The following is a 14,032-nucleotide window of genomic DNA, read 5'->3' as shown; positions in this document are numbered from 1 at the left end:
TGATTTCAAAAAACATTTATTTGCACTGAAATCAAGTATTTTAATCAAAAAGGAACAAAGCAAAACCGCGATAGTCGAACTGAAACGTGGCCTATGTATATGGGCAACAACACTTTCCACAAAATCGTCAAACATTGGAAAAGGGGAAATAAGAGGATACCTAGTCAGTTGTACAACTGAAATGAGTCTTCCGCATTTAACCCAACTAATCTGAAATCAGAGGTGTGCGGTACATTGCGTTTCTCTCACTGCTTGCTCATCATGAGATGTAGCAGCAACCTAGTGTCACCCTACTACAGCCAGTATACTTCAGACACTCATTACACCAATACTATTCTTGACTCAACGTCCCATATGAAACCTTGACTCTCTGAAGTGGTGGGAGTAAACACTGGACGATAGAGAGTTCGGGCTATACCATTAGCGTGTAACAGGAGGTAGATGAGGAGCAGATTAGTCAGATTAGGAGAATCCAACTTAGATGATCTACTATATTAAATGCAGCGATACAATTCCATCTCAATTAGATGCTAGCCTGGTCCCAGATCTGTTTGTGCTTTTTGGCCTACTCTATTGTCATTGTTTAACATTGCAATTCCATAAGTAGTGGGTAAGAGACCATGAACAGACTGGCACACAGGCTAATTAGATGGTCCATTTCAGACATTATGAACAACCACAGTTGAGGGAAAGTGATAATATCAATTAATTGAAGGGCCATTGACACGGTTTTACGAGAGCAATCAGCTACTCAAACAGCGATTCACTTTTGACATCTTAAAATGTGTATTTTTAGATCACAGTAATACATTCACAATTTCAAACGGGGTTTTGTGAGGTCTGACAAAAGAAATTCAATGGTAAAGTACACAATGTTAAATGTAATTCCAAAACTCAAAATAACATTTTGCATTTCAGATGTTAAGCAATCATAATTTAAAATGTACACCTTTTAACAGTTATCAGATGACTCTTCTAAAAGGCAAATTACTAAACACAAAAAATGACAAGACAGACAGATGGGCTGGATCTTGTCAACTTGTCAATAAAAGTACACAAGTCTCCAATTTAAGAACTCATGTCGTTCAATGTCCAAAATCAGACTTCATTCAGGCCAAGACTTCTTCAACGGGGGGTATATTTTTGGTTGACGACAAAGTACTAGCTAATGAAAAGGCAACCAAAGTCAATCATTGTAGATGTGGCAACTAGAGAAAGAGGCTACAGTCAAATGGGGGTTGTTGTAAAATGTATTTTGCCCTTTTCTCTGCAGAGTATCTCTCTAGGCACGTAACAGCAGAGCAGGTGGGTGACTGACCATCCAAATAAATGGCCAGTGTAGCCAATCAAGAGGACATCGAGGACTATGTGGGATATCTTCAGGGCATAGGGACAAATTATCTAGGGCTATGTGGGATATCTTCAGGGGGCATTTAGGAATGAACAGACCAGATAGGGCTACAGGGATGTGTGGGGACAATTCTCAATTCCCACATCATGGGTAATTCTGGGTCAATCAATGGTCACTTCCCCTAACCACCATTGGTTGGAAGATGTTTCCACCCTCCGAGGTGGATGTGTCACATGATCAGGGTCTAGGTCGTTGCCATGGAGAGAGGCCGGTCTGGGAGACGGTCACTTCCCCCCAGCCATGATTTTGAGGTACTGCAGTGCATTGTGAGCTGCGCTGGCGCGGGCAGCGTCCTGATTGGGTGCGAAGCCGTGGCACACTGTGATTGGCTGAGTGGATAGCTCTACCAGACACTGGCACAGTCCGCTCAGACTGTGCTCCTCTGGAACAAGGAAACCCACATTAGGTTCATACAATAAAGACATCACAGCCTGGCCACGTATTCACAAAGAGCTGGTTTAGGATCAGTTTAGCTGATTTTTGTAACTTTTTGTTGGGGAGGGTTATAGGTACATTATCCATTTCAATACGATAAAACAACTGCCACTCAAGAAATAAATATATTTCTTACTGTTAAATGAATAGTACATTCAGTATAAAACAGGAAAACAAAGTGGACCTACACACCCAACCCCAGAAACCATGTTTCCACCCTTCCCACCACCCCTAGCAACTAGGGTTTGCTCGTCAGTCACACCCCAGACCTCTCCCGGCAACCAGAGAGAACCCTCCCCACACCACCCGTTCCCCGTGGGACTATTCTGTATCTGTTGGGCTTCATGGATTGTTTATATGTGTGGGGCTTTAGCCAAGATGATTGTTTACAGAGTCAAGTATATCAGTACTTTCAGGAGCTCAGTAGCATTTTTGATCACAAGGAAAAATATATAGACAGAGATGTGATCAAAGATAAACGCTCCTACCTCAGACACTTTAAAAACAGGAATCTATATGTGAGTTGGCCCCAGTGATGAGGGGGATATTATTTACCTATGTCGAGGTAGCTAATGTCAAAGCGCTGCTCCTCTGAGAGGTCGTGTAGCAGAGAGCAGAAGTCAGAGCTGGGCATGCCCAGAGGGTGGCTCCTCAGCTGCAGAATCTTCTCCCCAGCAGAGTTCCTCAGAGAGTCCCAGGTACAGCCCAGACCTTTACACTTCCCTGCCTCCACCCTGCTGCCCATGTTCTGCCCACCAGAGGAGACAATGGTCCTATGAGTCAGACGCTCAGGCAACCTCGCATACATTTAACAAGCATTTCGCTACACCTGCAATGTCTACTAAACATGTGTATGCGACCAACAATATTTGATTTATTTATACAGGAAAGTCTTAAGAACAGACACTTATTTGCAATGATGACCTGTCAGGAAGCGAGCAGAGCAGCCGTATTGTCTTAGAAAGGCCATGAACAGGTCGCTGTCTCACCATGATAAAAGTGTCATCCTCAGGCTCAGTCTCGTGGCTGCTTCTCAGGTCTACAGGAACATCGTGTATCCTGGACAACATCTTAGCTGCTGCATTCCGCTTGGCTAGCTTCTTCGATGTGCCACTGCCTGTGGAACAGAGAGGAGTCTGGATGCTAGTACTAAGACACAGAATTGCTTCATGTAACAGTTTCCCAAACATCTCCTAAAAGTACCCCCAGCCACTCCATGGATTCTATTCCAGGATTAGCACGCCTGATTTCACTTCCTGGTTAGTTGACCAATTGAATCATGTTGCTACACAAGGAGATACGATATACCTAATGTGTAATGAAAAAAAAAAAAAAGAATCCATGACATATTGAAAGGGCAGAACCCGAGTTGGATTTACCAATTTCAACGAATCTCTCGACCCGGCATGTCATGGTGAACTCCTTGCGGTGGGCAGGACCCGATTCCTGGGTCACGGTGTACTCTGGCAGGCGCCAGCCTTTCTGAACCACCAGCTCCTTTCAGTGAAACACACAAAGTCATGTATCCATAAAGTGGGAGATTCATTTACCTTTACATTTTTTGCTTCACAATTAACGCCATTATCCTCTGTAAACGTTGGAGGGTTTGGGAGAAGAGAGGATTTGAGAAAAGCGGTTCAGAGACTGACACAGTATATATCTATAGCCGAGCTCTCCAACCCTGTTCCTGGAGAGCTCCCATCGTAGGTTTACGCTCCAACCCTGTTCCCGGAGAGCTCCCATCTTAGGTTTACGCTCCAACCCTGTTCCTGGAGAGCTCCCATCATAGGTTTACGCTCCAACCCTGTTCCTGGAGAGCTCCCATCGTAGGTTTACGCTCCAACCCTGTTCCTGGAGAGCTCCCATCGTAGGTTTACGCTCCAACCCTGTTCCTGGAGAGCTCCCATCATAGGTTTACGCTCCAACCCTGTTCCTGGAGAGCTCCCATCGTAGGTTTACGCTCCAACCCTGTTCCTGGAGAGCTCCCATCGTAGGTTTACGCTCCAACCCTGTTCCTGGAGAGCTCCCATCATAGGTTTACGCTCTAAACAAAGTTCTACACATTTTTCAAATAAGTTTATCTATCAGCTATTAGAATCAGGTGTGCTAGATTAGAGTGAAAACCAACAGGAGGGTAGCTCTCCAGGAACAGGGTTGGAGTGAAAACCTACAGGAGGGTAGCTCTCCAGGAACAGGGTTAGAGTGAAAACCTACAGGAGGGTAGCTCTCCAGGAACAGGGTTGGAGTGAAAACCTACAGGAGGGTAGCTCTCCAGGAACAGGGTTAGAGTGAAAACCTACAGGAGGGTAGCTCTCCAGGAACAGGGTTGGAGTGAAAACCTACAGGAGGGTAGCTCTCCAGGAACAGGGTTGGAGTGAAAACCTACAGGAGGGTAGCTCTCCAGGAACAGGGTTGGAGTGAAAACCTACAGGAGGGTAGCTCTCCAGGAACAGGGTTGGAGTGAAAACCTACAGGAGGGTAGCTCTCCAGGAACAGGGTTGGAGTGAAAACCTACAGGAGGGTAGCTCTCCAGGAACAGGGTTGGAGTGAAAACCTACAGGAGGGTAGCTCTCCAGGAACAGGGTTGGAGTGAAAACCTACAGGAGGGTAGCTCTCCAGGAACAGGTTTAGAGTGAAAACCTACAGGAGGATAGCTCTCCAGGAACAGGGTTGGAGTGAAAACCCTGATCTATACATGCAGTGTATTCGGAAAGTATTCAGACCCCTTAACTTTCCCACAGCCATATTCTAAAATGGATTAAATTGTTTTTTCCCCCCTCATCAATCTACACACAATATCCCATAATGACAAAGCCAAAACAGGTGTCGAAAAATTAAACTGAAATATCACATTTACATACAGTACCAGTCAAAAGTTGACAACTACTCATTCCAGGGTTTATTTTTTACTATTTTCTACATTGTAGAATAATAGTGTAGACAAACTATGAAACATATGGAATCATGTAGTAAACAAAACAAAAAAGTTAAACAAATGTTCCATATTGACTGACCTTCATGTCGTAAAGTAATTGACTGTCATTTGTCTTTGCTTATTTGAGCTGCTCTTGCCATAATATGGACTTGGTAAAAGACCAAATAGGGCTATCTTCTGTATACCACCCCTACCATGTCACAACGCAACTGATTGGCTCAAACACATTAAGGACAGAAATTACATTCATTAACAAGGCACACCTGTTAATTGAAATTAATTCCAGGTGACTACCTCATGAAGCTGGTTGAGAGAATGCCAAGAGTGTGCAAAGCTGTCATCAAGGCAAAGGATGGCTACTTTGAAGAAAATAAAATATATTTTCATTTGTTTAACACTTTTTTGGATACTACATTACTATTTTCAGGTCTCTCAAGAGATGTTCGATCGGGTTTAAGTCTGGGCTCTGGCTGGGTCACTCAAGGACTTGTCTCGAAGCCACTGCTGCGTTGTCTTGGCTGTGTGCTTAAGGTCGTTGTCCTGTTGGAAAGTGAACCCTTTCCCCCAGTCTGAGGTCCTGAGCAAGTTGTCATCAAGGATCTGTACTTTGCTCTGTTCATCTTTGCATCGATCCTGACTAGTCTCCCAGTCCCTGCCCCTGAAAAACATCCCCACAGCATGGTGCTGCCACCACCATGCTTCACCGTAAGGATGGTACCAGGTTTCTTCCATTCGTGACGCTTGGCATTCAGGCCAAAGAGTTCAATCTTGGTTTCATCATGGTCGGAGAGTCCTTTAGGTGCCTTTTGGCAAACTCCAAGATTGGTGGAGTGCTGCAGAGATAGTTGTCCTTCTGGAAGGTTCTCCCATCTCCGTAGAGGAACTCTGAAGCTCTGTCAGAGTGACCATCGGGTTCTTGGTCACCTCCCTAACCAAGGCCCTTCTCCCCCGATTGCTCAGGTTGGCCGGGCAGCCAGCTCTAGGAAGAGTCTTGGTGGTTCCAAATTTCATCCATTTAAGAATGATGGAGGCCCCTGTGTTCTTAGGGACCTTCAAGGCGGCATACATGTTTTGGTACCCTTCCCCAGATCTGTGCCTCGACACAATTCTGTCTCGGAGCTCTACAGACAATTAATTCGACCTCGTGGCTTGGTTTTTGCTCCAACATGCACTGTCAACTGTGGGACCTTATATAAACAGGTTTGTGCCTTTCCAAATAATATCCAATCAGTTGAATTTACCACAAGTGGACTCTAATCAAGTTGTAGAAACATCAAGGTTGATCAATGGAAACAGGATGCACCTGAGATGCTTTAGTGTCATAGCAAAGGGTCTGAATACTTAAATAAGGTATGTTTTTTTAAATTTGTATTCAATTTGCAAAAACAGTTTAAAAAAAACTTTTTCGCTTTGTCATTATGGGGTAGTGTGTGTAGATTGATGAGGAAAAAACTTAAGTCTTACTCTAAAATGGATTAAATTAACGTAACAATGTGGAACAAGGGGTCTGAATACTTTTCGAATGCACTGTGTACATATGTACACATTAATAGCAATAAAGCTTATTGAATTGAGTTGAAAGGGGTTCAAAGTGTAGTTCTGAGAGGACTGAGTTCATCTGTAAAATGAACTCAGGATGCATCTCACCTGCAGAGCTCCCACAGGGTTGCATTCTGACTGCTGAGACGTGCCACTTCCTGAAGTCTTCATCTCTGACGGAGAACTGGGGAGGGAAAACAGCAGAGGAAAGTCCTTATTTACACCAGACTGACCAAGAGCACACAATCTATCACAATTATAAATGGGTGGCAAGGAGGTTTTGCAACTTTACCAAAATAAGAGGCACTTTGTCTAGTGTTTTTGCGTCCTGGCTTCCAATAGATAGCCTCCCTACATTACTCTCGCCACATAAGCATTGAAGCCAATTATCACTGCATTCAACTACTCATTTTCTCTGGATTCAAACTTGTATAATCCACTCACCTGTCCCCATCCAAAGGCTCTTCCACCCCAATAAACCCTTCTCCCAATCCTTCTCCCAGCACCACTGGTCCCCCTAGCCCTCCTTTCATCATCTTCAGGGCGGCCTCTGCTGCCTTGTGTTTGGCAGCCTTCTTGCTGGGCCCCTGGCCGGTGCAGCTGATCTCTCCCACGGACACGCGGAACGTAAAGTTGGGTTGGTGCGCCTGGCCCTCGGCCTTGAGCAGGTCGTACACTGGGGTGTTACCTGGAACAAAAAGATTGGTAGTGTTGCAGCGCAGACACTATTGAGTGCAACACTTGGAGATCCTGCCATGCTACTACCATAGAGATCCTATTAAATTAGAGGGATTATGTCAAACCCTCAGTTTCAGAATGCGGTGAAAATGGAAGCCATATTGGCAGCCATTTTGAATTCAGGCTGTGACAACAAAATGTGAAATAAAATCAAGGGGTGTGAATACTTTGACGGCACTAATTATAAATACAATTCATACGGGTTTTATACCATTTCTGTACAAATAGCCTCAAATATATGTAAACAAACCATAAATGTCAATTTTTGTTTCCTTGGAAAGCTGTGAGTGCTATATGATACAATATCAGTACATGTTGCATTTACAACTTGTCTGTCCTATCAGCAACTGATTTCAGCCAGCATATGGCTGTGCATTGACTTGTTGGAATGGAACGTTGTTGCGGTTTATGCTAAGGTTGCTAGCAACAGCGCAGAGTTAGCAAGCTAGCTTAATGGCAGCACAATCCTCTCGATGCTACTGTAGTGTCCCCCTTTTTTCTGCCAGAACAAAAACATCTCAGCTTCCACAACTTCCCCAAAGGATAAGACTTTAAGTGACAGCAATTAGAACAGATGAGGGCCCAGACTTCATTTTTTTTATTTTTTTTATACATGGGAGCACCTTTAGTCAATAGCCTGCATTTTAACCTGGCCAACATCTGATGGGGACCGTTCCCTGTCGGTTCTCCTGGAACAACTGGGGAGGATGCCTGCATTCTTGGGTCTCTCCCTTTGATAGAGCAAGTTTGTGACTGGGAACTAATGTCCGGGAACAGGAGGTGGATGTCTCAGCTATTGACAAGTGTTGGTCCCTCTGCACTGACTGCAGTGTCCCATGACTAAGCCTGCCCTCCTCTCCCTGGTGAGTAACGTGAACTTAAGTTTTCCAGATGGTTGATGATGTGTTGTAGTGCAGCGTTACAGTTCTGCAAAGAGTTGCTATAGTTCAGGTATTACATTAGCTGCATCAAGCTAACTGGCTAGCCAGGTTGCGTCTCTTCTCCCACTCTGCGCTCCAACTTAAGAGCCTCCTTTGGCAGTACGTCCAACCCGCCTCACAACTGCAGACCACGTGTAACCACACCGGCCCAGGACTTCCACATCTGGCTTCTTCACCTGCGGGATCATCTGAGACCAGCCATCCGGACAGCTGATGAAACCGAGGAGCATTTCTGTCAGTAATAAAAGCTAGTGTGGGGAAAAACTCATTCTGATTGGCTGGGCCTGGTTCCCAATTGGGTGGGCCTACGCAATCCCAGGCCCACCCATGGACGTGCCCCTGCCCAGTAACGTGATATCCATAGATTAAGGCCTAATGTATTTATTTTAATTGACTGAACTCAGTAAAATCGTTGAAATTGTTCATGTTGTACTTAGATAATTATATTTTTTGTTGTTCAATATAAATAGGTGCATTGAATGTTGCATTGGGTGGAATCAAGGAACAAGAGCTACAAGTCCAACAGCTTTTTGGACACCTCCAGTTCCAAAAGATTCTGTGCAGCCAATGAGGACTTCAGGTTCTATAGCCGGTTCCACTCAGAGAAGATCGTCATGGTGTTCTGGGAGTCCATTAGCCCCCTCTAACCCTCCAGTATGAATCTACTGGCCCAAGGCCCAGAAGACTGGAATGGGAAGCGCAACACCAAGCCAACAGAAAACTGCCACTCATTGACAAGTTATTTCTGTAATGCTGTCGAGTAGCAGCTGGGCTGGAGAAGGTGTTGGCGGACATCTTTGGCGTGAGTGTCCCTTCAAATGATCCGCATTATAATAACCTGGACCAACAACCTGCATCTTGTCTCGGGCTTTGCGCCCATTTAGATGCCATAGGATCAGTTCCAGGTGCACTGTCCAGAGGTCAGAGGTAACCTGGACTGCACAGATCTGAGATGTGCCTGATTGGGATTGCACCTCGTTGAGGCATCACTTTTGTATCCAAACTTTTCACTGATCAGGAGATCACGGGTCTCTCTGGAATCCGAGCCTGGTGATGGATGCATGGAAGACGAGAGGTTCATCAGAGAGGATGCTGTCAGATGTGGGGGCAACGCTCATCATTCCCCCATTGAAGAGAGCAACTCCACTTACGTGGAAGGACAAGAGCGAAAGCAAGTCAATGCACGTCAGTATGCTAGTAGAGAGTACTATATCTGGGATAAGATTATCCCACTCACTCTGGTAGGCTGTCAATCAACTGTGGAAGAACTGCTGCTTATTGGTGAACTACCAGGGACCTCTGGGTCTCAAGGGTGATCAGCCAGTGTGAAAACATGCTCAAGCACGGCAGTGCACACACAAAATAATGATTTGAGTTCATTTAATTAGATCATGATAAATAACAGCTTTAAACCTGTGTACGTCTGTTTTATTTTTATTGATCTGTTCAGACAAGATATGAATTTGGGATATTTTTGATATTGAATATGTACTGATAAATAGTTTAATGAATAAGAATGTTTTTGGGATGTAGTGTTTGTTAAAGAGAGAACTTTATTTGAAGATTTGATTAAATAAATACATTTATTATGTGACATGTTAAGTCATAAAATAAATCACAATTTAATCAGTAACTCACTCCAATTCAATGTTAATTTAGCAGACTCTTATCCAGAGCGACATACAGTAGTGAGTGCATACATTGATACTTGTGTACTGGTTCCCCCGTGGGAATCGAACCCATAACCCCGGCGTTATGAGCCCCATGCTCTACCACCTGAGCCACACAGGAAAGACAAAGAACAAAACAATTCTTTAATTCAAAATGAAAATTCATCTACATACAACTTTGATGAGTTATCTAAACATCCCTGTAGGTGTAGAAGAGGTCAGGTTCCTCTCATCTCTGTCACTAAAGAATCATCTCTCCAAACTCTCTACTGTAATGGCACTTCTAGTGCTTGTAGTGAAGTCGTACCAAACTAAAATGGTTACAGGCAGTTGACCCTGGACTTGCTAGTGATATTTGTGGCTGTGTTTGAGCTTGGCCTGGCCATTGACAAACTGAAATGTGCTTCACATCAGTTACACTCAACATCAGGCACTTGATCTCAGCTAGCCTGAAGGGCGGCGCTGCAGAAGGGCCATAAACTTTCTCATCATGGTTTGCCCCGAGATGGGGTGCATCTGGGTGCACAACGAAACCACAACGTTTGACTGAGACATCAAATCATTGAGAGTAGTTCTGGAGAACCTCTGGCTTAAGCTCAAGACCCCTTCGCATAGCTCCGGTTTGCCGTTCACCTCGAAGCATTCTCATGGCTAGGGCCTGGCTAGATGACTCCCCACGCACCTGGCATGCCTCCCTAAACTGGCGAGCAATCACACATGGTTTCCTCATTTCCTTCCATAGTGGACAGACAGACTGCTCGACTGTGTCCTTCTCAATAGCAGATGACAATGCTGGTGACACCTTTAAGCTCTCCAAGTGGTAAAACTGAGTGCAAGTAGGGACAAAGTTTAAATTACTGTACAATTTACTTTATTTTACTGAGAGCTGGAGGAATAGAGGAGCATCTGGGTGTTTTAGAATCTCTGGTGACAGTTGGGGGACAATGATGTGACAGCACTGACCCATGGAGCATTGGACCAAATCTAGAGTCACCCAGAGTCCATGCAGCACTGTGGCAATGGCAGGCTGTGGTCACATGTTCCTCAAACTTGGTCCAGCAGACACAGTAATGTCAGGAAGGGGCCCTGAAATACAGACAAGGGATGAGTGTCAACCAAGACTGTAAAACTTTAGTTCAATCAATTTCAACACAAGTGAAAGCAACTTGTGAGCGTAATGGGGACGCCAACTTGTTTAAAAGACAGCTTAACTCACAGGGAATGCTTGGTAAAGAGTGGGTTTTATGCCACTCTTGCCTGATGTCCTTGGCTTCCTCAGAACCATTTCATCCTATGGGCTCTGAACAAATGCCCTGGTAAAAAAATAAATATTTTTTATGTTTCAGGATGAATTTATAACTATGTGCAGTAATATGAGTTCACAAAAATGCAAAATGGGGGTTCTCTATGACAATATGAAAAATGTTCACATTCCAAACTCAGAGTCCTTGGTCAATGCCACAACTGCAGTACCTCCGTGCAAGGCAATGGTGCTGACAGTCTACAACCCCAGTGTGGTGTAATGTGCAGCCTGGAAGAGTAGAGTCACCATATTGCACAAAACGCCCTCAGCTGAACAAGACAAGCCGTTGACGATGACAGGCTTCTTGGGTGCTTGCAATGTAACCTAAAATAACATGTAGGGGGGGGGGGGGTCATCATACAATGTTTTTGATCATCTGCAGCAGCAAGGTCATGTTTGCTTCTCTTCACTTCTGACATTAAAAACATAAGACGAACTGTAATAAAAGTGGACTATACAACATGTTGTTATCCAGCTTCAGATCAGTAACAAAGGAACTATGCCTACAGTGAACAGATACAGAGTTTGATTCTTTTAAACAACACAGGTAAACTAACCACTGCAACACTAAGCAATTAAACTGCCTATCATCTCTCTAACCTGCAGCGACTAGAGCTCCTCATTCACATGTGACACCTTGCCCAGACTACCACTGCCCCCTCCTGGTCTACCATGTGTCACAATGCATATTCAGAAGAACAGAGCAGGAAAGAACGTTAGGTGACAAACATTAAATTGATGTATGCATCAGTTTACCATTGCTACTCTTAACGTTACTGAGACGGCTCTAGCTAGCGAGAAACAAATAGATTACAGTGGCTGGCCAAATAGCTAGCTAACTTATTAACGTTAACTAAGTCTGACAAATCTTAAGTAACGTTAGCTAACTCATGTTAGCACTAACCAATTTGGTAACGTCTTAGCTATCGTTAGCTAGCTATCTATCTCAACAGGTCACTTCAAGTACTAACTTACCTTGATCGTTGAAGATATTCTTTGTGGAAGAACTTGTATCCTTTTTATGAAGTTCAGATCTCTTCGTCTGGGAATGTTCGTGAACAATAGCCACATGACTAATGCCAAACTTGGGCAAATTGAGCAGTGACTGGGTAAACTCCAATGTTTGAATTTCGCAGTAGACTACAGACAACCGGATATCGTCACACACTGCTCGGCGTGGAAGGAAGTGGTCTTTTGGGGGCGTGAAATGCCTATTGACTCACTGTATTCTTTGAAAATGAATGTTGGCATCTTGGCAGTTCATTTCATTAAGATATGGAATTATTCCTCTGAAATTGGCTGGCTAGCTAACAAAGAGTACAGATAAATTCTTAAAATCATTATTTTACACAATATCTTATTACAGCACTGGTAAACCAGGGTTGACCAACTCCCTGACCAAAATATCTGACCTTTATCCCATCATAAGACAGGCCATGTCAATTCTAGTACTCAAATTCCTAATTCTATGGCTACTACAGTATAAAATATATATTTGACTAGTGACCAGCAGGTACCTGTATTGATGCAGTGTGTTAATTCTACTACATAAGCAGATGATAAACCAGTCCATTTGGTATAGTTGTAGGTAGCTAGCTAAGACAGAACAGAATGAAACCTTACCCAGACTCTGAGACAGAAGAGGAAGCATTCCTAGACCATCTCTGCCTTACCTATCCGCGTTCCATACTCCTGTAGCAGACTGATGGGTGTCTTGCCGGGGTTCACAGCCAGCATTTGCTCAATACTGAGGACAAAAAGACAGAGAGGGAGATTAAATCGTCATTCAGCAGTTCAGAGGAACGATATGTTATGTTTCTCTCCGAGGAACTATGACATGACGTGCAGGCAGACAGGAAGTCTTGCATGTGCCGATGCACGACTAACAGGCATGTAGAGAGACACACTTGTTGGCTAGTTGGGAGGTTTGTTAGCCAACAGATCCGACCCACTTGCAGCTGCACGAGGGTCGAACAGCATTCTTGCGTGTATTAAGACATGTTGGAGCCGGCATGAGATATGGCTCAGAAAAACATACCTCAATCCAGGGATAAGAAACCCGCTGTACCCCCGAATTGTCCCATTATCCCAACCAAGATTTAATGACTGCTTGTTTTCAACTAACACTCATTCAATCTTATTGATGTTACTGTTGGGATAATGGGACAATTCGGAGTATGCATTTTTCATCTCTGGATTGAGGTACGTTTCCTGAACTCGCACCGGCTCCGCAGTTTCTTAATATACACAGGAATGCTGTCCGACCCTAGCGCAGCTGTAAGCAAACAGGTCGGATCTGCTGGCTAGTTAGCTAACTAACTCAGACAATTTATTGAAAAGACCCTCGCCTTGAACTACAAAATGCAATTATAAAAATTCTTGACATTGAATGGTAAATTAATCTATCGGTTTACTTTGCTACATAACTAACAATTTGTGCTTAGAGGACATTTAGTTAGCTAATCTAGTGAGATGCTGGACCGCCAAGCTAGCTACATATGCTAGCTAGCCATCGCTACACGGTTACCTGGAGCACCCAGAGTTTATCTTGCAACTGCCCGGTGTTGTCTCGTCGTTCATTCCCTATTGACAGAGATGAAGCCAATGATTGCAAATCCCCCCCCAACAAATACTGACACTTGATTTCATGAGCTAGCTAATATTTTCCAAGTCAGTGGAGGCAGCGACATGTGAAGAGACACCTCGCTCTCCCCGTCCCACCAAAAAACAGCATCTGTTTGGCGAATTTTATGACGTCGTCAATGCGCACCCGGAATCGTTTCAATCTCGATCATTCATTGGTCCGCTAGAGATTGAGGATTCGCTCCTTTTACACGACGGCGTGTCCCGTTTCGGGGTAATGCAATTTTACTCATATTACATTTACCTCAAGGGGGCAGCAGACTGATTAAAACATTTATTTTTTCATGAACTTTAAGGCCGAGGACGAGTGTTTTGCGGCCCCAGTCCTTTGGGGCCTCAGGGGCTCCTGGTTTCAACTTTGGCTCTCACTCCTCCTCCTCATCCCACAACATGGAATGGAAGTAATGATGATTGAGA

General features: G+C 44.2%; 1 protein-coding gene across 4 annotated transcripts; it reads right to left on the bottom strand.

Moving 5' to 3' along the window:
- Positions 1 to 13,718, bottom strand: tarbp2 (TAR (HIV) RNA binding protein 2). 4 transcript variants are annotated; one of them, XM_055918130.1, is made up of 8 exons: positions 13,500 to 13,718; positions 12,646 to 12,719; positions 6,765 to 7,008; positions 6,429 to 6,504; positions 3,226 to 3,343; positions 2,836 to 2,963; positions 2,402 to 2,594; positions 1 to 1,793 (listed from the first exon to the last, which is right to left on the bottom strand). In XM_055918130.1, exons 1-8 carry the CDS (start codon positions 13,550 to 13,552, stop codon positions 1,636 to 1,638), a joined length of 1,044 nt encoding a protein of 347 aa, XP_055774105.1. In that variant the 5' UTR covers positions 13,553 to 13,718; the 3' UTR covers positions 1 to 1,635. The 4 variants fall into 4 exon arrangements, with proteins under 4 accessions (XP_055774105.1, XP_055774106.1, XP_055774108.1 ...); XM_055918131.1 differs by having other exon boundaries at positions 3,226 to 3,340; XM_055918133.1 differs by having other exon boundaries at positions 12,596 to 12,719; positions 13,500 to 13,525.
- Between the last annotated feature and the right edge of the window lie 314 nt (positions 13,719 to 14,032).

Source organism: Salvelinus fontinalis, chromosome 3 (assembly GCF_029448725.1).
Source record: "Salvelinus fontinalis isolate EN_2023a chromosome 3, ASM2944872v1, whole genome shotgun sequence".
Taxonomy (NCBI): Eukaryota; Metazoa; Chordata; class Actinopteri; order Salmoniformes; family Salmonidae; genus Salvelinus; species Salvelinus fontinalis.
This window is presented reverse-complemented; position numbering and strand designations above follow the sequence as displayed.